Raw genomic sequence first — 23,061 nt, forward strand, 5'->3', positions numbered from 1 at the left:
TGCCCGGTCGAGCTGGTGATGGGATTTTCAATAGATAAGGGCTAGAAAAATAAGTTTCGAGAGGCTTTTGATTCAGTTAGAGGAGCAAGAGAGCAAAAATAGTTGTAAAGAATGCGAAATTTAAGAATTTTCCTCGGCGCGGGCTTGACCAACCGCCCGAAAGCGCTGAATTCCCCGAAAGTGCCGAACTTGCCCAAATGCCCGAAATGCCCGCTTTTGCCCGGCCAAATTTAAGGGGCTGAGCCGTCCAAATGCCCGGCCGAACACATTTTGACCGAAAATTGTCCGTTTTCCCCGACTTCCCGATGTCCGAACGGTCACCCCTGATATCGAGTTTATTACTAACTTGGAATAATCAACAGTTAGACCCACCATTCGGCTTATATTGACGAGCTGAAAAAATACAGTAACAGATTTTTTTGTAATTTTCTGCCCCAAAAATAGGTTTTTGAAATCATCTTCGCTTTTGACTCAAAAGTTTTGAGTGTCTGATTGCTAAAGATTCTTGCCAGAGAATGCGTTTCAATTCAAGCGAAAAAAATTTGCGCTTTTTTTCGCAATTTTCAATGATATTTCGCTTCGCTTTCGCTTCGCACATGGGCGAAAAATTCGCTTCGCTTTCGCTTCGCAAAAATTTGAAAATGGTTCGCTTTCGCTTCGCTTTCGCACTAGGATTTCGGCTGATATTTAGACCCCTGCCTGGTTCATATTATGACGAATTTGATCAATTCCTCTCGTCGCGCTGAAAATGCCTGGGGATGGCGCTGCGTCGGCCAAATGCTCGTCCGAAAGTATCCAAAAGTAGCCAATATCTCCGAGGATATTCTTGGCACTGAAACTCACCCCGGAGCAGTTCTGTCCATTATTTTCATGTTGTTTGAATCCACTGAACCTACAGCCCTTTTTGCGGTGCTAGAAACTCTTGTTTACTCGAGACTCAACATGAAAAAGTTGCGGAAGTCTTGCCAAAGGTAAAGTTGACACCTCCAATCGTCATTTTACCCCTCATCTAGCTTTCGAAAAAGATCAAAAACGCATTGACGGAAACGCATCGTACCAATTCGACAAAGATTTCTGTCACTCCGAAAACTACTCCGCTCTTATCACTGCAGCTTCGGACTCCAAACTCAACAAAAACGTCCAGGTAGATCATCATCTCTAATAATCATAGCTTCATTTGCAATTAGACCGAGCTGGAGCAACTCTCCGTCCGAGCACGTCTATTTACAAAGCCTGATGAGAACTGGGTCGAGGATCTTTTATCGCATATTGGCACTGGTCGACAAGGAAATGCGCTTCCAATTCTTTTGCAAGGAATTGAAAATCGACCAGCTCAGTGTACTCAGAAGCTAAAATCATTAGCATCTACCTATAGGTACGAAAACTCCCTCCACCTTCAAACATTACCATCATTTTAGGCTCCAAGTCCAATGACAGTTTTTTTAAGGGGGCCCGGAGAACTTTTAAAAAAGGTACTTCCCGACATCGTACGGGGATGAATAAAGGCTCATCTGATAGCCCATTTATCGAACTGTTTAAAAAAAATTCGACGAAAAAATTGGATCAGCAGGAGTGCTGTATCAGCCGGTTTTCTGTCGGCGAGTCGGTCCTTGCGCGCCGCCACGGCGCCCATTTTTCAACAATAGCAGCGCCTCAGCCAATCAGCGCGCCGCATTTCCAAATCTATTGTTATTTAGTGCATTTTCAACAGGCATTTACAGCTAAACTACTCTATCAAAATCTTCGCTGAATTTTTTTTAAACAGAACTCGGGCTGCTCTTTCAGCCAAGCCCTCATTCATTCCTCTACGATCATGGGAAGAACCTTTTTTTCAAAAAGTTCTCCGGGCCCCCTTAAAAAAAAAACTGTCAATACGTCCTAGAATCCGTTCCTGAAACCACTCTCAGCGCAAAAAATAGAGCCATCATCGAAAAGTCCCTTGACGAACCAGTCACAGCGACACCTCCTAAGTCAAAAACAAAGTCAGCTGGTCCTAAATCGCTGAAGAAAAGCGGCGCTATCTGCGGAAAAGCCGAGAGCTCGTCTTGCTTCCTCCTCCGATTACCTACCTACATTATGTATTTCCTTCTTTTCACAAGTCTAAGCTCACAGTTTGAGTGTACTCGGCCTATTTATAATCAACACTTCAAGGTAAGGTCGTTGATTTCTCAGTGAAAAACACTCTTTTGCAGCAATATTACGACGCCTACGTCATTCCAAAATACGACGAATACGTCGACCCACATGTACAAGAATTCGTCATCCCTGCGTATAAACAATACGGAGAGCCACAAATTGCTCAGCTCCAGAAGCTCTACGCTGCTCACGGCCAACCTCAACTTGAAAAGCTAATAAAGCTCTACGATACTCATTTGAAAGACCACGTCGATAAAACGATCACGAGTCTGAATGAGCAAGTCCAAACTCATGTCGTGCCAACTGTCCAAAATGTTCAAAAGGAACTCGAGCCATTTTTCAACAACGCTGTCAAAAATGGAACAGTCTTGGTCAAGCAACTTCGAGAACAAGTAAAATCAGGAGGAAAGGCTCTTTTTAACCTTTTCTAGGCAAATGTTCTCGCGGAAAACTGGGGTGTAGTTTGCGAACAAGGAATCGCTGACATGCGAGTTCAAATCGACAAGTACAGTGCCCTTGCTCGTGATGAGACGCTCAAGGGACTTGCTAAAGTTCAACGCGCTAGTAAAGAATACGCTAATGCTGCTCTTGTCAATACCGGTCAGTTCTCTTCTTGTACTCTTTCCTTATTGAAATCATAGAGGAGTATCGACAACAAGCATCCGTCAAGTTTGCTGAAGTTCAATCTATTGTATATGAAAGAGTTGAAACAACTATTGCTATCATCCAAAAACAGCTTCCAATCATTCACGAGTTCCTGCTCGAGTACAACATCGACAAGATCTTCTCCAACATCTTCGAGGGTATCGGTCGATCAATCGTCTGGACAGGAGATCTCATTGGAAAAGTCGCTGCTGGAAGATTCTGCTGCGCCCAGGTTTGCAAGTTGGTTTTCTCCCTCGGTTTAAGGGTAGAACATGAAATCGGCGCGCGGCGCCTCACTCGCCCAGCGCCCCGCCGTGCCCTACTTTTCAGAATGCCCTAAAATCGGAACGGATAAAGCTTTTTCAAAAATTTTTTCGGATTTAAGATTATCAAAGCCTTTACTTTTCACAGATCAAAAATGAGCAGAATCGTCAAAGAAAAAGTCGGAGAAAATGACATGAGTTGGTTAAACTCTATCTCCTCTCGCAATTCTTATCCGATTTTTTCAAATTTAGATAGGTCGAAAGTGCTCCGTTAGACCTAAAATTTCGTAGTCTCAGAATTAATTTTAAAGCTTTTTGGAATTTTATATGAGCTTTTGAAATGAGAGCTGCGCCGTCGTGAGGCGCGCAGCGTGAGAGAAAAAGCGGCGCGGCGTGAAAGCACTTGTTTTGAGAAGCCGTGTTGAACGTTAGGAAGCTTCAAAATTAATTCTAAGACTACGAAATTTTAGGTCTAACGGAGCACTTTCGACCTATCTAAATTTGAAAAAATCGGATAAGAATTGCGAGAGGAGATAGAGTTTAACCAACTCATGTCATTTTCTCCGACTTTTTCTTTGACGATTCTGCTCATTTTTGATCTGTGAAAAGTAAAGGCTTTGATAATCTTAAATCCGAAAAAATTTTTGAAAAAGCTTTATCCGTTCCGATTTTAGGGCATTCTGAAAAGTAGGGCACGGCGGGGCGCTGGGCGAGTGAGGCGCCGCGCGCCGATTTCATGTTCTACCCTTAAGCTAATTTTAGAGCCAAATCGCCCGCCTTGGCAACGACATCTACGAGCTCGGCCTTCTTGCATACAATCAAGTTCAAAATCTTATCCAAAATTAGTTAGATTTTTTCTGAATTTATTAAAGTTTAAAAACTGCTGTCCATTTACCATTTAGTGCAATACCTACTGTGAATTCAACTTGATTCTATTACTACTAGCTAAAGCAAAACCTTACTGTCGCAAGTTCATTTCTGTAGTTCAATTAAAAAAGGCGACCGCTTGAAAATTCCCGCTAAATTTCTATGAGTTCAAATATATGAAAACATCCATTCAGCGAAATCAAAAACATGTCGGACCATGAATCTGATAATGAGGAACTACCAGGACTTGGCAAAAGAGATCTTGTAGAAAGGTGTGTTAGGCAGTAAAGAAAATATTCATACAGGCATTTTCTAGCGCTGAGCCTCCAGTAAAAAAGCGTCGAAAGAAGAAGAAGCGAGGGCGAGTCCTTACAGTGGACGATATGCCGCGAAAAGTTCGGGAGGAATTCCGAACCGATCAAAAAGCTGAAAAATTCTTGCGCCTTCTGGGTGGCCTCAAGCCCGAAAACGTACACGCAAATCTTACCTGGATGCGACGATGCAAAACTGGTAAATTCGCGGAGATGATGGAGTCGGAGCTTTGGGATCACTTCCTTTCCTGCTTTCATCGAAATTACATGTTTGGCAGAAAAGGTGGTTTTGGATTTGAGAAAAAGCTGCCATCGAAGGACCAGCTTGCCTGGCTCGAAATGAAGCAGTGGGAACAAGACTCCGATGACGAAGAGTTGCTCGAACTCCCCAGCGGCTGGATGGAGCGCGACGAGGAGCCTGAGGAGTACATGAAGGTCACCAACGGACGAGTCGAGTTTAGCGGCAAAACGTATATCAAAGTGTCAGTGATGTACGGAGGCGGTTCTCAGCTCGACCCGAGAGACACGATTTGCGATCCAACGCCGATGTCCGAAATTGAAGCCCAAATCGCGGCAGAAGAAGCTGAAGATACTGACGATGATCTTAAAAATCCAGATCAGCCAAAAGTAAGGCTTTCTTTGATTCCATGTTCACGCATTTTAAGCCTATGCCAATGACTGCCGAAGAACAAGAAGCAGCTCGTCTGGCGAAACAGGCGAAACTCGAAGAAGAAATCCGCGAAAAAGAAGAAGAAATCACCACTGCCAAGCTCGCCGCGGAAACGATGTATCGAGGAATGGGTGTCGAGCCTGGCGAGGAAAATTCACGATCCCGACGTCGTCAGGAAATCCACTGGGACTACGATCACAAGGTAAAACCAAGATTTAAAATTACTCTAATCTCTTTACTCAGGCGGAACCGGATCTGAAAGTGGGATCTGGCGGCGTAAATAAATTCATTTCGGACTCGTATGGATATGGGGGTTACCGTGAATCTGAAATGGCACGTGATCAGTGGAAAGATCTATCTTACGATCAGACGCACGGGCAGGGAGCCAGCAAATACAGAAAATCAGCGTACGATAATTGGGATCAAGACTTCGAGCAAAAATACGTAAGAAATCACAATCCCTTTTCGTTTCATTCAGTAATGATTCTAGAAATGGGAGGATTTCGCAACCAAATGGGCGATCAAACGAAAGGAAATGAAATTCTACAACAGGTTTATTTTTCCTCTCCAAAAAAATTACTCAAGATCAATTCAGACAACATCACAAATACGAGGACATCACAGACACCCGAAAACAGTTCCTCGAAAAAGAGGATAAGAGATTCAACGAAAAACGAGTCCAAGCTGATGTTTCTTACTGGGCTCAAGCAGCTGCTCAGGCCTCGATGGCCGTCCTCGCAGGAAGCAAAGATGGCAAAATCGATCTCCAGAACGCACCGTGGATGAAACAGCCTGCCCCTGCCCCCTCCAATGAGGATCCAAGAAAAAAGATGTCGTATTAACTTTTCCCACAAGAAATTGTCTGTATTCCCTGTTCACAAATCCACTACCTTCAAAATTTTACGGTCTATTGAAAATATCCAAACTTGATTATCAAAGAATGACAACAGAAGTCGAAAATGGTCAGGAAGCAACGCCTGAGAAGACAGATTCTTCAGTTACCGCGTTGCCAATAGAAAAGAAAGAGGAAGGACCCGACGAAGGTAAAATCGCACTTCCTTTTGAGTTCCGTCAAATTGATTTTAGAGGAATCAGAAGCAGAAGAAATCGACTCAGACGATGATTCGGACGACGATGTAAATATTATGATCGGAGATATCGACGGCGAAGCTGTTATAAACATAAACCCAGTACGTTCTCTTCCTTGATTTCCGACCCTGAATTGATTTTTTCCAGAAAGATGCAAACAGCGAAGACAAAAAGACAAGACGCCTCAGCAAGCAGAAGTGCTCATTACTTCTTCAAGCGGAAAATTGATCCCAAATCCTGAAATAGATGCACTCACGGATAAGCCGTGGCAAAAGCCTGGCGCTGACTTATCAGATTATTTTAATTACGGGTATATAAAATATAAATTCTCAATCCATTCATAATTTATTCATTCAGATTTGAAGAAACCTCATGGAGAAAGTACTCGGAGAAGCAGAGAACGCTCAGAGATCGAGCTTTGCTCCTGCTACGGACAAGGACGAACATAGCTCAATTTGCGCCACCTGGAATGCCGTTCCTTCCAATGGGACCATCGCCTATCAAATCTGAAAACTTCAACAGATCTAACCCGCCTCCAGTTATCAGTTCCAACGGCAGTTTACCAGTAAATGCCAGCATGGGTGACCGCAGAGGACCACCAGGTAGACAGTACGCCAGTAAGCAAGCAAATTTACGTCATAATTCTAGATATCAAATCAGACAAGGACAGTGGCCCACCGCCGCACCTCATGCCGCCTCGATTCGGCATGCCACCTGGTATGCCTCCGCGACCAGGGATGCCAGGAATGCCGGCGATGCCGCCTGGAATGCCGCCTTTTGGCTTTCCCCCGCGGCCGGGTATGCCTGGCATGCCTCCCGGAATGCCTCCTGGCTTTCCTCCAGGCTTCAACCCAGGTAGAGTTTCGATTCTAGGCCACTTTTAATACTTTTGTCAGATGTAAAACAAGAAAGACATGATGGGAGAAGAAGCGATCGCGAGGATTACCGCGACCGACGAAACTTTGAACGATCCGATCGAGGACGAGACCGCGATCGGGACAGGGATAGAGACCGCGATCGTGACCGAGATCGGGATAGAGACAGATCAGAGCGCCGTCGGAGAGACGATGACCGAGGTGGTAGTGACAGAAGCCGCTCGCGGCGCCGCTCACGAGACCGATCAAGAGACAGAGATCGCTCCAGAGACCGCGACAGATCGAGAGACAGAAGCTCTAGAAGAAGCGATAGGCGATCCCGCTCAAGATCGCGCGATCGAGACAGAGATCGACACCGTAGAAGATGATTTATTAAAATTTGTACTGCCAACTGTCGAAGCTCTGTTTTTGTCGATTCAAAACATGTTTTCAAAACGAAGCTTGTAAAAAATAAAATAATTCTAGGTTTGGATCGATGGATAACGATCAGCTAGAGCAGGGCAATGGGGACACCAAGGAACTCGCTTCCAAGATGGTCCTCATTCAGAACAAGCGATTTTACCTTGATGTCAAAAAGAACGACCGCGGAATGTAAGAATCAATCCTAAAATTTGTCTTTTGACTGCTGTTTTAGGTTTGTTAAAGTAGCGGAAGTGTCCCCAGGGGGCAACAAGTCCCGATTGACGCTTTCGATGGCTACTGCAGCCGAATTCCGCGACTTGTTGGGTAATGAATCATTGATCCAATAATAAATATTTTACAATAAAATTAAGGCGATTTCATCGAGCATTACGCACAGCTCGGTCCTTCGGATCCTGCTCAGCCAGCAGAAGAAAGACAGAAGCCACTGAAGACGGAGCGTCTTCACCGAGAGAGCCGACGATACTTTTGGATCTGAAAGAGAACAATCGCGGACGGTAAATTTCTCTTCATCGAGTCCAAGCTCAAAGCCCTTTCAGATACCTTCGTATCCGACAGCAAACTGCCTACAACGGACAGGGCCAGGTCCAGAACCAAGGCCCGCCACCCCAGATTGTTCTCCCAGCCCAAGGTATAATTTACACTTGAAATTGAGCTTGTAATTAATGTATGCGTGAAGGGATGATTGAATTCCGAGACACCCTGACTGGATTGATTGACGAGTACGGACAGATCGAAGAAGATCAGTTTGAATTACCAAAGCCTCATGTGATTGGCGATAAGCGAAACAAGCAGGTTCCAAATGTTGTTTTTTCTAATAAATTATTTAAAAATATATTTATTTTATATTTTAAGTATTTATCAAAACGGAAGATTATTTGATATGTGTTTTTTAGTTTTTCCTTGACGCTGGTCAAAATCAGCGAGGAGTCTTCTTGAGAATCACCGAGCAGACTCGCTATTATCGTCAGGCTATTACAAGTAAGACTTGTTTGAGAGCTTCCTCCTCACTGATTTTCTAGTTCCGGAGAAGTATTTCGGCGCCTTCGCTGACTACTTCTGCCAAGCAGCTGATAAAATGGAAGCCGCTGGTGAGGGATCATCCCACACTGGCAGTTTGAATGAATAAAGAGTCTCCCTGATCGTTCTGATTCCTACTTCGGAATCATGAGAGAATCAGCACACGCTCTTACTACTTGTCCCTTCTGTTCGAAAGTTCATGACTGTGATTTCGAAAGACGAATCTGTTGGAAATCGGTATGAGTCGGATTTCAATTAATGCGGATGTTTCCAAACCAAATTTTTGCTAAAATGAAAACCGACCCTTCTTTTAAATTGAATTGATCAGAGTAATGGTCAATTTCTCTGTAGCAACTTTCATTCGCCATCAAACAAGTCACTGTCTTTAATTTTGTTATAAAGTTCAACTTATGCTTAAAATTTCGAGTCCAACTCATGCTACTTATCCGACACATTCTTCTTTACTATCTTCTCTTTACTTTTAGTTACAGTAGTTGTCAGAATATACTACAGAAGGAAAGCAAAAACTCTTGATGTCTTTGTAGAATGCAATTGATTTCAGTTCTGGGGTTGATTCTAGCTCCCCAGGTTTCGTGCAAAGGGGTGAAGAAACCAAATGTTTTGATAATCGTAGCTGATGATTTGGGATGGAATGATATTTCCCTACATAACTCATTTCTTTCGACTCCTAATGTCGATGGCCTCATTCAAGAATCTCTACATCTTCAGTCTTACTATGTCAATCCTATTTGCACTCCCACTAGATCTGTTCTGATGAGGTAACCTAAACCAACCCATCCCTATCTTTATAATCGTCATTATCAATAGCGGTCGTTATCAAATTCACACTGGTCTCCAGCACGCGGTTATTCTCGGTGCTCAGCCTAATGGCCTACCCTCAGCGACCCTGTCCAGCCGGAATTGTTCAAAGATTGCGGCTATCGAACTCACATGGTGGGCAAGTGGCACCTTGGTTTTTACGATGAGAGGATGGTCCCCGAAAATCGTGGGTTCGAAAGTCACTACGGATATCTAATCGGGGCAGAGGGACATTACAATCACTCGCAGTTTATTCAAGGTCAAAGTGGAGTGGACTTTCGCGACGGGGGCAAGTCAACGAATTCTAGCTGGGGTCAATATGGCGCAGAAATCTTTGCTGATCGAGTGGAAAAGCTTGTCGAAGCTCATGACCCAGAGGAATCTTTTTACATGTATGTTGGTCTTCAGAATGTTCATTACCCATTGGAAGCGCCGCAGAAATACGTTGACATGTACTCATGGATTGAGGATCGAGATCGACGCATTTACGCGGCAATGACGAAGAGTATGGACGATACAGTAGGTCGAATCATCGACAGTTTCAAGAACAAAGGCCTCTGGGAAGATACCATTGTCTACTTTACCACGGACAATGGAGGAAGCACCCTCTACGGCGGTAACAACTGGCCACTAAGAGGACTGAAGAACACTCTTTGGGAAGGCGGTATAAGAGGAATCGGATCAATCAAGATCCCGGGAGTCTCCGCCGACAAACGAAACCAGCTGATGCACGTGGTTGATGTCTTCCCAACTCTTCTCGATCTCACACAATGCGCAAACACCCGAAAAGTGAAATTCGATGGCAAGTCCCAAGCCAAAATGCTCGTTGAAAATGATGAGTCACAGAATGACTCGTTCCTAATCAACATTGACCCGCTTCGTTTGAACAAGAAATCGCCAGATAATCGAACATGGAATTCTGACTATGACGTGAGAGTACAGTCCGGATTGAGGTGGAAGCAGTGGAAGTTGCTGACCGGACAGCCGTCGAGTGATGGGTATCCAACTGGGCATATTTATCCTCCTGAATGGCCGAAAACTGATCGTAAAAATGACAACACGAATAATTTCGATGCTATTTCTGACCTAAACGTACGATTGTACGATATCGAAAACGATCCACTGGAAGACTTTGAAATTTCAAACGAAAATAAAGACATCGTCGAGCAAATGCTAAACATGCTCTCTGCCTATAACTCCAACGCAGTTCCATGCCGCTGGCCAAAGCCGGATCCAGCGGGTTTGCCGGACCAAAATGACGGCTTTTGGAAGCCCTGGATCAACACAAATCATAAACTTCAGTTCGAGCCCAGTCTCTAGAATAGTCCATGTGTATTGAAAAAATTCATCCTCTTTTATTTATCATGTAGAGCGCTTTTTCTCTGTGCGCTAATCCCAACTCTGCTCCAATCAGCTGCCATTCTCTTTCAATTCTTCTTTTTTGCTCGCCTTCCTTTATGCACATTCAATAATTCATTAAAATTCTAGTGCTAAGAGAATGTTCAATTCAGAGTACCAAAAATGTCGAAGCTTTTGCGAAATGTTACCCGAATGGTGTCTGCTCGATCCAAGCACACTTGCACCTTGATTCCTGGCGATGGTATTGGCCCAGAGATCTCTGCTGCTGTTGCCAAGATCTTCGACGCCGCTGGGGCTCCAATCGATTGGGAAGAGAGAGACGTTTACGCTATCCAGGAGCCAGATGGCAGCTGGGTCCTCCCCGAGCCCGCTCGGGAATCCATCAACAAGAACAAGGTCGGTCTTAAGGGTCCCCTTGCTACTCCTATTGGCGCTGGTCATCCCTCCATGAATCTCATGCTCCGAAAGACTTTCGGTCTTTACGCCAACGTCCGACCATGCAAGGTAACAAAAACCATCTCAATCTATCTTCTTACCTCTTTCCCAGTCTATCGTCGGCCACCAGACCAAGTACGAAGATGTCGACATCGTCACCATTCGAGAAAACACTGAAGGTGAATACTCTGGCATCGAGCACGAAATCGTCCCCGGCGTCGTCCAGTCCATCAAGCTTATCACTGACACCGCTACCCGAAACGTCTGCCGACACGCTTTCGAATACGCTCGACAGAACGGTCGGGACCGAATCACCTGCGTCCACAAGGTTGGCGAATCCTCTTTGGCTCCATGTTGAATTCATATCTTTTAGGCCAACATCATGCGAAAGGCTGACGGTACTTTCCTCCGAGTCGCTCGAGAAATCGCCGAAGAATACCCTGACATCAAGTTCGAAGATGCTTACCTCGACACTGTCTGCCTCCGAGTAAGAGAGACTCCTCTTAATCAAAGCGCAATAGTTTCTTTTAGATCGTCCAGGATCCCTCTCAGTACGACATGCTCGTCATGCCCAACCTTTACGGTGATATCCTCTCCGATCTTGGAGCTGGTCTCATCGGTGGTCTCGGTCTTACTCCATCTGGAAACATCGGTGCTGACGGTGTCGCCCTCTTTGAATCTGTATGCTCAGACCTACCAATTCTTTCTTCTACTTAAAAATCTAGGTCCACGGCTCTGCCCCAGACATCGCTGGTCAGGACAAGGCCAACCCAACTGCTCTTCTCCTCTCCGCCGTCATGATGTTGAGACACTTGAACTACATGGAGATCGCCTCCGCCATCGAGACCGCCTGCTTCGATACCATCGCCTCTGGAACCAAGACTGGTGATCTTGGAGGAACCGCCAAGGTATTCAATATCCTCAAATAACTCCCATTTAAATATTTTTCTAGTGCACTGAATTCACTGAGGCCATCTGCGCTCGACTGAGAAACTAAGTTATTACAATTATTCCTTGCTGTCTAAAATACAACATCAACAAGTTAAAATCAATCTCAAGCACATGCAAATCTATCGGACTTCTTCAATGGAATTCTATGTGTTCAAACTATTTATTTGGGCCTCGTCCCTCTTCAGTTGCTTTTGTTAAAACAGACAGTGACAAATAAAAAAACCTTTTGCTACTCTTTCAATAGTTTCTGATATGTTTTCGATAAACTTATCTGACTCTATTTTTTATCTCTCTGATTGACCACAAATGTCGACTGAGTAGGATCCAAATATTGAATTATCGTTAAAATTATTGATTCCATCATTGATTTATTCGATATATTGGAACCTACTCCTGTTCAATAATTTTTATTCAATTTTCTCGATTGTCGTCATTTAGGGCCAATCGGCTAACGTCTCTTTGATTTTCTAGCAATGGATGACTACCGCAGTAAATATAGATCAGGGCTGGGTGGTTCTGATAGTTCACAGGGAAATAGACAAGGGTTATTTGTAAAAGGAGGAGTTCAAAAATCAAATGTGGAAGGTGGCGTCCAGGAACAAGTTGTTACGAAAAGCCACTACACTGAAGAAAGGGTTGATGAGGGACCCGATGCTAAGAAAAGGTTAAGAGGGCTAGATACAAGTTTTTAAACCTGTATTTCAGTAAAATGGACATGATCCACGATGAAGACTATCAGAAAACTCTTTTCCGCTGCTCAAAATTACATGGGCCAAAAACACAAGAAAGATCTGATGGATAACATCCGCAGATTTAACTGGAAAGTTCAAAATGGCCAGAAAAGCTCTCGGATCAAAGTAAGCCCGACCGAGTTTCAAAGGACTAAGCAAGATTTTTTAGGCGAATGATATAAAGGGCTACTTGCACATTTGGTGCAATCAACGAAGAGTCACACCAGAATTTAACTACAAAGAACTGGGAAATCGACACAAGAAACTCTTTAGCTGCTCGATTCAAATAAGCGGACTCGATTTTATTTCAATCAAAGAAGCGAGAAGCAAGAAAGAAGCGCAAAACGAAGCAACTTGGGAATATTGCAATAAACTCGCGGAACTTGGCTTCATGGACAAAGAAGACTTCCCGAAGAAAGAAAAGGTCGCGACGAACGCTGCAGGAAGCATTCCACAAGACTGGCATCAAATCGTCACGAATGAACACATCGAGGAAGCGGGCGGCTGGACACCAGACAGTTGTCAGAAGCGATTACAGACATTTTGCAGTACGGAAAAAGTCTCGTGCGAAATTCAAAACTCTTCGATGGGACCTGACCACGCAAAAATCCAAATCGCCGAGCTTCGACTGACCCTGAAGAAATATGGAAAAGAATTTTATGCGAAAGAACAAGCGCGAACGAAGAAAACAGCGAATGCTCTTGTTTCCTGGTCGATCGTCAAGCAACTCTATTTGGCAAAGATGATCGAAGAATGCGGATCGCGGCTTCGACGACCGAACGATATAAAAAATCAGGGAGGGAAGAAAACGACGCTAGAAACAATCGACGAAGCCACTGGTGACTGGACGCTTGATACAGCACGACAAAAGCTCCATGAATTCTTGGCGAAACGCAAAATCGCGCTAGAATACATTATGGAGGAAAAGGGAATGCCAAGTCATAGAATTTACATTGCCAAGCTTGATTTCACGATCGATGGAAAACAATACGCGTATGCAGACTCAGCTGCTAATAAAAAAGCTGCGCAGAAGAAAACTGCGCTTGAATTATGCATGCGTCTATTCAGAGATGGCAAAATTGGTGCTAATGTTGCCGGACCAGGTAAATAAAGAACATAAACTCACATCATCTCATTTATTGTAAGATGAAATTAAAAAACTTTTTGCAGGGAAAAAATTGACTTCGGCCTTTTTCGGGCATACAATTTTTATAAAATGAAACCAAACTATTTACATAATGTAAATTTTACAGTATCATTTTAGCAGGGAAAAATAAAGATAACATCATCTCATTTTTTGAGTCTCTCAATGATTAAATGAAACAAAAGGATTATTATTCTGATACAATCATTTTATCAGGAACAAAAAAAATTTTCTTGCACGTCGATTCGTGTTATTTGAAATAACTTATTCCAGTAACTGTTTACATTTTTTATATTTATAATACTTTCCGCAGTAGAATCGTTATAATCGTTTATAAATCTCTTCTTGAGGGCGCTCTAATAGAGATAGTATCTCAAAATCACACTGTGACCCAGCTTGATTTCGATGAAATCGTAAAATGGGGTCGACCTTATTTCCAATATTGTTCTCGGTGGGGGATGATATCAAGCCGAGTGTCACTAAAGATTGATTTTATTCTCTCGGTTGATATGAAACTTTTTTATTAGGAAGTAACAGTTTCTCTCAGGAATTTGGATCAATCCTAGACGAGCCGCAGCAATAAACAATGATCCTCCGGAAAAACTCAAGCCACCAAAACCTATCAAAAATATGGACAAGCGAGAGCGCGATGAATACGCCTGCAAAGTCAAGCTAGAATCGATCATGCCAATCAACAACTTCAACACCGCGACTTCCCTTTTCATGGATCACATTCAAAAGACGCTAAAAGAAGTTTCCGATAGATTCTTACAAGAAGAACGGGACAATCCAGACACCCAGACAAAGCTGAAAAGTGGGGAAATAAAAAGCGTGGAAGCTTTGAGGGAAATTCTTGGAGTCATGCAAGTCGGGGCGCTAGCCGGGCAGATCAATTTGAAAGGCGAGACGGAATTCCTAGCAGTTTTGATGACGAAAAATAAGCCAACTTTTGCGCTGCTTGAGAAACTAGCGCATAAGATATCGGAACATATGAGCCAAACCTATCATGAGAACTACAAAGGTGAGCAACCTTCTCATTACCGCTGAACTGTGGGAAAACGATAACACAATCTATTTGTAGTGATTGTTTCCAGAGAGCTTGGGGGTCTCGAGCTATTCAGATTGGCCGAGCCGCGGGTAACGATTCTGATGTCGGTGGCCTCGCCCAAATGCAGACCGCCACTGAATTTGACCGAAGAAGTAAAATGTAAGAGATGCTAAAGTTTTCATTTTTTCAGAGATATTTTGCGAATTCTTCGATGAGAGATTTCTTTGATAATACCGCGATTGGCATTTCTGACTGACTGATTCTGATTTTCGAGTGAAATAGCTAATCAACCAATTAAAATTTGACTCTAGTGTCTCTTCTTTGAGAGTTCCGTCAAACCAGTGACGCCTACGCAATCTACGTTACAAATCTCCTATGTTTTTAGCATGGAGAATTGTAACGTCAATGTGCATCTTTCAAAAATCAGTCAGTCAGGACTGCCAATCGCGGTACAAAATACGAATTCACAAATTCCCTCTATTTACTTGAAATTTAGCGGAGCCTGAAGACCCCACAGTAGAATACATCCCCAACGATCAATGTCTCCGTGCCCTGGCCGAGCTTCGTCGCGCGAAATGGTATCACGTGTGTGCCCAAAAAGTACAGAACTGCACGGCCGTCGCTCGCATTATTCGTGACATGACGCTGCGTGTGCCCACGTGGAACATTCTATCGGATTGGAATATTCAGCTTTTAGTACAGAAAGGGCTTGAGTCAGCTGGAAAGGCACTTCCGATCTCAGACGGCGTTCAACGAATCTTTTCTGTCCTCGCCGGTGGTCTTATTATCAAAGGTCAGTGAAAAACGAACAGCAGTAGATTCAGATGGATAAATTTAATCAGGCGGCGAAGGAATAATCGACCCCTGCGAAAGAGAGCCAGTCGACGCCATGAAAGACTTATCAGATCAGGACAGAGAAGATATTACTTCGAGGTAGAGAAAAAAATAAAAAATGAATTTTAAAATTTTTCGTAAGTAAAACATTTTTCATAAATAAAAATTCTAGCGCTCAACATGCTCTGAGACTGATGGCTTTCAACTCTCTCAACAAAATCCTTGGAATTCCATCTCTGGAAGCGATCGCTCGCCAATACGACACCACTGCCCCGGAAAGTACGGAAGAAAACAAAGAAGAAAACGAAGACGACCCGACCGCGATTCCAGCCGGCCTTTAGACGTTTTATTTATGTTCTTAACCTTTCTGTATGCCGTACTACTGTCGTACTGTACATAAGTATTCCGCTCGGAAGTCGGTGGTTTGTTTACCTTTTATTTGTATTTAGAGCGCCGATCCTCGACCATGAAGAACCAAAACGAATCGAGCTAGTTTTTGATGAGTTCGTTTTTTCACTCGACCCCTTCGGCCGTCAAAAACCTTCTCGGCTGGAAGCAAGGCGATGAGGAAGAGAAATGGGCCGAATGCGCCATTCAAACGCTCGTCAAAAAGCTCCGAAAGAAGAAAGGTGCCATAGAGGCGCTAGAAAAGGCACTCAAACAGTAAGAGAATTGAAATTTTTTGTTTGAACAGATGGTACCAACATTTTTCTAAGCGGGAAAGATCCACAAGTTTACACAGAATGCATAACAATACAACGGAGTCTGGACGGCAGATTGCAGATTAATCATCGAAAGGGACTACCGCATGTGATTTATTGTCGAGTTTGGCGCTGGCCGGATTTACAGGTGGTACCTACAGCTCTGCTTTTCTTTAAAATTGATATTTAGAGCCACCATGAGTTGAAAGCAACGCCACACTGCAAGTTTCCCTACGACACGAAGCATCAAAAAGACGTCTGCATCAACCCTTATCACTACACGCGCGTTGAGACTCCCATGCTGCCGCCGGTCTTGGTCCCCCGTGAGAACCACTTTGGCGTGCCTGGATACAGCATGCTTCACGGCAATCAACAGCATCGACTGCCTGTCCAACCTCTGAACAATTCGAACAACAACTTTCATCAAACAGGACAATTTCCAAACTATCCCCAATATCCTGGAGGACCAACAAACTCGCCTCACTTTGGTCATGGAGGGCCACCCAGAAGTCCTAATCCCCAGGGTCAGCCTCCGCAATACAACTTTCACTCGCCTCCTAGAAGGTATAACAAAATTCCCTGTAAAAACTCTCAATCAATTTTCAGCCAACCAATCCCTCCATCGAATTTGCCATCACCTTCTACGCCTTCTTCCGTTCATCAGACCTTACCACCATCGCATAGCGGCTCCTATCTGCAACACAACCAGTTCCAACCTAGGTAGCCAACGTTACGTTGAAATGAAATTTAATTTTACCGTTTAAGACCTTCGTTTCCAAATGGAAATCCGCTTTACGCACATTCGCCGCATTCTCCCTCACCACGACAGTTCCATCCCCAATCGATGGTGCCTCCTCATTCTCAATCATCGCCGCAATCTCTTGGACCGTTCGGACAATCTCCTGGAGCTGTTTCCCCGCCCCCGACAACCGGCCCCATTCATTCATCATCTCCTCTCCATTCCCAATCTCCACTCAGTCAGAGCTCTAGTTTCAACTCTCCGTTCCAGCCTTCTTCTCCCCAGAGCCCCGTTCAACGACCTAACATCGCGCCTTTCATCAAAACTCAGCCGGATTCTCCATCTCCAAGCTCTCCTGGTTCGGACGAATCAATGTCGGCTAACTCGCCTCAGCCGAAACCCCGGGTGAACAGCACAATCTCTACTCAGGACGTTTCGCCAGTTCACTATGCCGAGCCTAAGTGCTGGTGCCAGATCACTTATTACGAATTAAATCATCGAGTCGGCGTTCCGTTCGACTGTGAGAGTAAAGCCATTACTGTAGATGGCTTTACGGATCCGTCATCTGGAGCCAATCGATTCTGCCTTGGATTGCTCTCTAATGTCAACCGGAATTCTACGATAGGTATTATATATCCCTCTAAATTTCAAATAACGAGCTCAAATCAGAAAATACGAGGCGGCACATTGGAAAAGGAGTCCATCTGTATTATACCGGCGGCGAAGTGTTCGCCGAATGTCTTTCTGATGCAGCAATATTCGTTCAAAGCCAGAATTGCAATCACACGCACAGTTTTCATCCGACTACTGTTTGCAAGATACCCCCTGGAAACTCATTAAAAATCTTCAATAACCAGGTTAGATCTTCAAATAGCGCCTTATCCTCATCTCAAGTTGAGTATACTCAACCGTTTCCCTTGCCCAAATACAAAGTTAAACCCTAACTCCATCTCTAATTAAACAATTTTCATTCAGGTTTTCGCTACGTTATTAGCCCAGAGAGTCAACGAGGGATATGCGAAGGTTTTCGAGCTGCAGAAAATGTGCACGATACGGATGTCGTTTGTAAAAGGCTGGGGCGCGGACTACCACCGACAGGAAGTGACATCGACGCCTTGCTGGATTGAAATCCACCTAAATGGTCCATTGCAGTGGCTGGATCGTGTACTTACTCAAATGGGAAGTCCAGACAATAAACCCACTTCAGTTTCATAATTTAATCCTATCTTTAATTTTAAATTATCTCTCTTCCTATCTACTTGCTCCATGCTGCCACGATCTCTATCGACGAAAAATTTAATTTGTTATGATAATCTCGCTCATTCTTTCTACATTTTCAAACATGTGTACCTTTTTATTTCTACAGTGAATACAGTAAAGTCGTGAATAAACCCTTCTAGACACAACGTCTTCTTTTATGCGTTTTGATGGTTTACTGATGCTTCGGTCCAGGGGTTCTGTTCTCTCGCGATGTAGACATCTTTCAGTCGGGAGCATCGTCATTGGCGATGAAATTCTAAAGGTGAATTTCAAAAAGCAAGTTCATGAATCATTGGGGTTTTCAGGGATACATACAAGACACAAATACAGCCTTCCTGGCGTCAACCCTTTTCAAAAACGGAATCAAATTGAGCCAAATCGCGGTCCTTCCAGACGATAAAAACCTCATTGCCGAGCAAGTAGCACTTTTTTCGCGTAAATTCGACGTGGTAATTACTTCTGGCGGCATTGGTCCAACCCATGATGATATTACCTTCGAATCTGTCGCTGCGGCCTTTGATGAGGACGTAGAGGTCGATTCTGAATTAGCAAAGATTGTTAGGAAGATTTTTGGCAACGTAGAGGACGATTCACCCCACATGAAATTGTGCACAATTCCGCAGTCCTCTAAATTGCTATTCAAAGGGCCCGATGGGACTCCTTTTCGCTACCCTATCGTGACTGTCAATAATGTCTACGTACTGCCCGGCATTCCATCTCTTTTCGAGCGCGCAATATCCAACATCGTCGGATACTGGGCTCAAGATATAACTCTTCATAAGAAAACAATCCGACTGAAGTGTCACGAGACAGAAGTGGCCGATGTTCTTACAGACGCTTCAAAGTTGTTTTCAGATGTAAATATCGGCTCCTATCCGAGCTGGACAAATAACTACGAAAAAGTGCTGATAACAATCGATAGCGATAATTTGGAAAGAGTCCAAGATTGCCAGAACTATCTAAAAGAGCGAATAGAGTCGGGAAAAATGGTCGACGAAAACATTAACTGCGAGCCTTGGACCCTCGAGGGAGCCGATGTGCTGAAACTTCTAGAGGAAGATTCTGCTCTCGGCGGGAAAGTAAGAAAGGCGATGGAAGTGATTGAGAGCGCCATGGAAAAATATGGCGATGGATTGAGTTTGGCTTTCAACGGCGGCAAGGATTGTACAGTTCTTCTTCATTTATACTTTGCCGCGTTGAAGAAAAACAAATCGACGACGAGGATAAAGTCGATTTACATCGAATCCGACAAGGCGGAAATGTTCGAGGAGATGGACGAGTTTTTGGAGATTTCGCACAAAAGATATGGCATCGATGTGATACGAACCAACGGTGGAATCAAGGAAGCCTTGTGTAAGTTACAATAGATAGATGTGAGTTTTTATGTGCATTTAGTCAAAATCAAAGAATCTCACCCTGAAATCAAAGCTATTCTAATGGGTACTCGTTTCGATGATCCGCATGGAAAATATCTTCAAGATTTTTCACCAACAGACACAGATAAAGGTATCAAAAAATCCGTATTCTTGACAATTAATAGTTTTCAAGGTTGGCCTGAATACATGCGAGTGAATCCGATTCTAACTTGGGATTATACAGATATTTGGGGCTTTCTTCGTAAACTTTACGTTCCTTACTGTATTCTTTACGACCGCGGATACAGTTCCATTGGCCCGAAATCGAAAACATTTCCAAATCCAGACCTCGTTTCCAAGGACGCCACTGGAAAAGTGATCGTTAAACCAGCGTATACTTTGGTCAACAATGAACTTGAGCGATCCGGGCGAAACTGACCTCTTACTGTATTTATCCTTCTTCTTTCCTTGCCGTTCTGTTTATTGTTCAAAAAGTTTGTGATTGGAAATTAAATAGGACATCTTTTCGTTTTAGAATGTTGTCTCGCGTTGGTGCTCGGCTTTCTACCCGATCTTTTTCGAAATACATCGCGGACAACTATGGAAAGAACGTTCATCGTCTCGCAAACCGACCTACTGTTGAAGTTTCCGTTTTTGAAATCTTTGCCGCTACTGTGGGTACTCTTTTGATTCTTGGCGATGTAAGTACCTTTCAATAATGATCAATTTTCATGCGCAAATTGATGAAATACTCTAAACATCTTGAATTTTAGATCGTCCGAGACCAGACTATCCACAGAGAACTTTTCGACGCCAACGGTCAGCCCGAAGAAGTCTGGAATCAGCGAATCTGGCTCCGACCACGAGGCTTCCACCAGGAAGGTAACCTCATGGGCCGAGCACAGATCTGGTAAAACATCATTTTTCTGCATCTGTATGTTATTTATTCGAAATCAAAATAATAGAGAAATAAAAACAATTCAAAAAACAACTTCTGTTGCGCTTCCTTCAAAATCGTTCTGTTCGTAAGTGTAGTCCGCTAAAATTATATTTTGAAAAGTGAAATCAAGGAAGGGCCAGGTACGTTCAGGCCGATCAGCAACCCAGAGAAGATGGCGGTAAGAGGTGTAGGCCAACACAGGGCAGCGTTTTTTTGGGTTCTTTCGTTCTACGAGAATTGTTCTGCATCCTTTTTGTTTAGGCACGCACTCAGCAGGCCAGGCAGTAGGTCGTAGGGCACTAAAACAGAATTTGTTTAGAAATTTCTTAAAAAATATAGTAGTCTTGGAGAATTCGTCATTTCAATAGTGACCGATTTTTTTTGACCCTATTGAATTGATCTGTCTAAAAAGAGACAGGTTTATTTGCCTCGGATTCGCTCTCCAGCCCTTGGAAATAATTGTGTTACCTCTGGCAATCTAAATAAATCGAATCCTGAATATCAATGCATCTGCATGTTTGGCAATGATTCACCCGCCCTGTCTCTTTCCAGGACACTCGATTCTCAACGTCAGCCCAAGTGCAGTTTGATTTCTTTAGCGCATTAATTGACGATAATCCAAAGCTCTGAGAGACCAAAAAGAGGAAAAACAAGAGCATTTTTTTCAAAATGAAATGAAAATTGGTACTAATTTGAAGTTTTTTTCAAAACAACATTTTTCGATCAGCTGATTATCACAATAAGGATTCACTCAAGTGTTAATTGGAAAAACATTTTCAGAGTGACATTTTGAGCATGTCGGCTGTTGGCGAAGTAGCAGACCCATCAATGGGGATGGTAAAAGCAACGGCTATTATCCGAGATGATGACGGGATTATCACTGTGAGCAGCGATAATTCAGTCCGTGTCTGGCTCAAGAGATCAAATGGGCAGTACTGGCCTTCTGTATGTCATTTTCTTACAAGCGCTGGCCGAAAGTTAAAGAGTTAATAAAATCTCCTTATATAAAAAATATCTATTATCATCGTATTATAAATTCAAGCATAAAATTTAGTCGATCATGAATCTCGCCTGGTGTTCATCGGACAAGAAAGCGGGACAGTCCAAATGTTCGAACTCTCGGAAGACCTAAATGTCCTCGCTTCGAAACGAGTATTCAACGCACACAATGTTCCAGTAAATGACCTGGTTTTGTGCAAGAAGAAAAACTGGATAATTTCCGGCGGTGCGGATGGAACCATCAGCATTTCAGAGATCGGTTCCGGAGTCAAAGTTAGCGACTTCAGTTGTACAATTGTGCCGAAAAATATTGATGTAAGAAGTGTTTTGTAGCCTGTCTTAAATTCGAGTAAATTTCAAGATCGACGCAGATAGTGGAGTTTTGTTTTGCGGTACATCTGAAGGCTCTATCATCCTCGTTCGCATTTCTTCCGACGGAGTATGTAGCGAAGTCAATAAGCTACAGGGACACACGTAAAGTTAAACCTCTCTTCGCTCATTTCAGCGGTAATTTAGTTCAGAGATAACTTCAATTCTTTGGGAGCCAAATACGAATTTCCTCTTCTCCTGTTCGACGGACAAAACGATCATGTGCTGGGACATTGGTGGAAAGAAGGGCCTTTTCTTGCGACTTCAAGGACATCAAGACATACCTATCAATTTAAGTTTCAAAGACATGTCACTGTACTCAATCGGTAGCAATGGAGGAATCGTCCGCTGGGACATGACGAAACAAAGGAGTCCTCCGCCTGAGTGGACGGAATCCGACTCTTGTGAAGTAAATTCAAGCGATAGAAATTAACCATCAGTTATTTCTTTTTTCAGATCTGCAAAGGCCCCTTCTTCTGGAATTTCAAACAAATGTGGGAGGAAAAAACAATGGGCAAACGACAGCACCACTGTAGAAAATGCGGAAAAGCGCTTTGCGCAAAATGCGCTAGCAACCAAACTGTCATGCCAAAACTCGGTTTCGAGTTTGTCCCAGTCAGAGTTTGTAAAGAATGCCACGATTCAGTATCCGACGCCGATAAAACCCCTCTTGCCAAACACGCAGCGCTGAATCGACAGGTTTCGATTCCAACAAAAGCGACTTTTCTGAATCTTAAATTTTAGTGTTTGAATATCGAAGTGGACCACAGTATGCGACGCGTAGCGACAATCAACCGAAACAAGTCGATATCTCTTTTCAATCTCGAGCTCTAATCCTTTTTCCGAATATGAACTTCTACGATGACCTACTGATTAAAACTCATGTTACACAAATGTTTCAGTAACAAGCTTTGCAAAAGAAACGATTATTTTTTATCAAACATCTCGCATTGAAAATCTTAATTTTACCTCTTTTCTCTTCAATAATACATTTTTCTTTGAAACTTATGACCTGTGCAATAAAAAAATATAACAATTCTAAAAAAAAATACTTTTATAATATTATTAAATTATCATTTGT

At 43.3% G+C, this 23,061-nt stretch overlaps 12 protein-coding genes across 13 annotated transcripts in view; 10 read left to right on the plus strand and 2 right to left on the minus strand.

Moving 5' to 3' along the window:
• The window catches only part of LOC145705526 (uncharacterized), a 73,671-nt gene that overhangs the window by 16,056 nt on the left and 34,554 nt on the right, over nt 1-23,061 (minus strand). The gene's annotated exons all lie outside the window — the stretch shown is intronic.
• On the plus strand, nt 712-4,035 carry LOC145702021 (uncharacterized). The gene is made up of 10 exons (XM_081779233.1): nt 712-872; nt 952-971; nt 1,014-1,144; nt 1,188-1,375; nt 1,419-1,428; nt 1,870-2,151; nt 2,193-2,528; nt 2,568-2,736; nt 2,778-3,013; nt 3,807-4,035. The coding sequence occupies exons 1-10, from the start codon at nt 712-714 to the stop codon at nt 3,888-3,890; spliced, it is 1,617 nt and encodes a 538-aa protein (XP_081635359.1). The 3' UTR covers nt 3,891-4,035.
• On the plus strand, nt 4,047-5,794 carry LOC145704478 (uncharacterized). The gene is made up of 6 exons (XM_081781930.1): nt 4,047-4,183; nt 4,228-4,849; nt 4,888-5,094; nt 5,136-5,336; nt 5,383-5,444; nt 5,488-5,794. Exons 1-6 carry the CDS (start codon nt 4,119-4,121, stop codon nt 5,732-5,734), a joined length of 1,404 nt encoding a protein of 467 aa, XP_081638056.1. The 5' UTR covers nt 4,047-4,118; the 3' UTR covers nt 5,735-5,794.
• On the plus strand, nt 5,807-7,295 carry LOC145704481 (uncharacterized). The gene is made up of 6 exons (XM_081781933.1): nt 5,807-5,935; nt 5,979-6,082; nt 6,129-6,291; nt 6,339-6,583; nt 6,630-6,836; nt 6,878-7,295. Exons 4-6 carry the CDS (start codon nt 6,451-6,453, stop codon nt 7,222-7,224), a joined length of 687 nt encoding a protein of 228 aa, XP_081638059.1. The 5' UTR covers nt 5,807-5,935; nt 5,979-6,082; nt 6,129-6,291; nt 6,339-6,450; the 3' UTR covers nt 7,225-7,295.
• On the plus strand, nt 7,300-8,823 carry LOC145704480 (transcriptional activator protein Pur-alpha-like). The gene is given in 8 exon segments (XM_081781932.1): nt 7,300-7,447; nt 7,491-7,582; nt 7,630-7,740; nt 7,743-7,773; nt 7,816-7,907; nt 7,956-8,071; nt 8,173-8,257; nt 8,299-8,823. Coding segments are annotated over 8 exon segments (750 nt in total). The 5' UTR covers nt 7,300-7,331; the 3' UTR covers nt 8,406-8,823.
• Nucleotides 8,823-10,591, plus strand: LOC145704477 (arylsulfatase B-like). Its single transcript, XM_081781928.1, is given in 3 exon segments — nt 8,823-9,075; nt 9,125-9,192; nt 9,195-10,591. Coding segments are annotated over 3 exon segments (1,542 nt in total). The 5' UTR covers nt 8,823-8,842; the 3' UTR covers nt 10,436-10,591.
• LOC145704479 (isocitrate dehydrogenase [NAD] subunit alpha, mitochondrial-like) lies at nt 10,602-12,092 on the plus strand. The gene is made up of 6 exons (XM_081781931.1): nt 10,602-10,978; nt 11,022-11,237; nt 11,283-11,396; nt 11,441-11,590; nt 11,635-11,817; nt 11,862-12,092. The coding sequence occupies exons 1-6, from the start codon at nt 10,637-10,639 to the stop codon at nt 11,904-11,906; spliced, it is 1,050 nt and encodes a 349-aa protein (XP_081638057.1). The 5' UTR covers nt 10,602-10,636; the 3' UTR covers nt 11,907-12,092.
• On the plus strand, nt 12,300-16,032 carry LOC145703177 (uncharacterized). The gene is made up of 8 exons (XM_081780497.1): nt 12,300-12,524; nt 12,566-12,717; nt 12,761-13,694; nt 14,283-14,756; nt 14,817-14,942; nt 15,280-15,576; nt 15,626-15,716; nt 15,790-16,032. The coding sequence occupies exons 2-8, from the start codon at nt 12,586-12,588 to the stop codon at nt 15,956-15,958; spliced, it is 2,223 nt and encodes a 740-aa protein (XP_081636623.1). The 5' UTR covers nt 12,300-12,524; nt 12,566-12,585; the 3' UTR covers nt 15,959-16,032.
• LOC145705331 (SMAD family member 5-like) lies at nt 16,071-20,175 on the plus strand. 2 transcript variants are annotated; one of them, XM_081782788.1, is made up of 8 exons: nt 16,071-16,280; nt 16,334-16,466; nt 16,509-16,882; nt 16,925-17,038; nt 17,084-17,682; nt 17,727-17,914; nt 18,033-18,579; nt 18,623-18,763. In XM_081782788.1, exons 1-7 carry the CDS (start codon nt 16,117-16,119, stop codon nt 18,270-18,272), a joined length of 1,812 nt encoding a protein of 603 aa, XP_081638914.1. In that variant the 5' UTR covers nt 16,071-16,116; the 3' UTR covers nt 18,273-18,579; nt 18,623-18,763. The 2 variants fall into 2 exon arrangements, with proteins under 2 accessions (XP_081638914.1, XP_081638915.1); XM_081782789.1 differs by lacking the exons at nt 16,071-16,280; nt 16,334-16,466; nt 16,509-16,882; ... (1 more) ...; nt 17,084-17,682; nt 17,727-17,914 and adding exons at nt 19,713-19,823; nt 19,866-20,175 and having other exon boundaries at nt 18,274-18,579; nt 18,623-19,670.
• On the plus strand, nt 20,202-20,663 carry LOC145705334 (uncharacterized). Its single transcript, XM_081782793.1, has 2 exons — nt 20,202-20,373; nt 20,446-20,663. The coding sequence occupies exons 1-2, from the start codon at nt 20,209-20,211 to the stop codon at nt 20,584-20,586; spliced, it is 306 nt and encodes a 101-aa protein (XP_081638919.1). The 5' UTR covers nt 20,202-20,208; the 3' UTR covers nt 20,587-20,663.
• On the minus strand, nt 20,594-21,327 carry LOC145705333 (uncharacterized). Its single transcript, XM_081782792.1, has 3 exons — nt 21,081-21,327; nt 20,757-20,911; nt 20,594-20,711 (listed from the first exon to the last, which is right to left on the minus strand). The coding sequence occupies exons 1-3, from the start codon at nt 21,269-21,271 to the stop codon at nt 20,653-20,655; spliced, it is 405 nt and encodes a 134-aa protein (XP_081638918.1). The 5' UTR covers nt 21,272-21,327; the 3' UTR covers nt 20,594-20,652.
• LOC145705332 (WD repeat and FYVE domain-containing protein 1-like) lies at nt 21,393-23,014 on the plus strand. The gene is made up of 6 exons (XM_081782791.1): nt 21,393-21,597; nt 21,667-21,926; nt 21,973-22,085; nt 22,128-22,389; nt 22,437-22,679; nt 22,725-23,014. The coding sequence occupies exons 1-6, from the start codon at nt 21,408-21,410 to the stop codon at nt 22,812-22,814; spliced, it is 1,158 nt and encodes a 385-aa protein (XP_081638917.1). The 5' UTR covers nt 21,393-21,407; the 3' UTR covers nt 22,815-23,014.

Source organism: Oikopleura dioica, chromosome PAR (assembly GCF_907165135.1).
Source record: "Oikopleura dioica chromosome PAR, OKI2018_I68_1.0, whole genome shotgun sequence".
Lineage (NCBI taxonomy): Eukaryota > Metazoa > Chordata > Appendicularia > Copelata > Oikopleuridae > Oikopleura > Oikopleura dioica.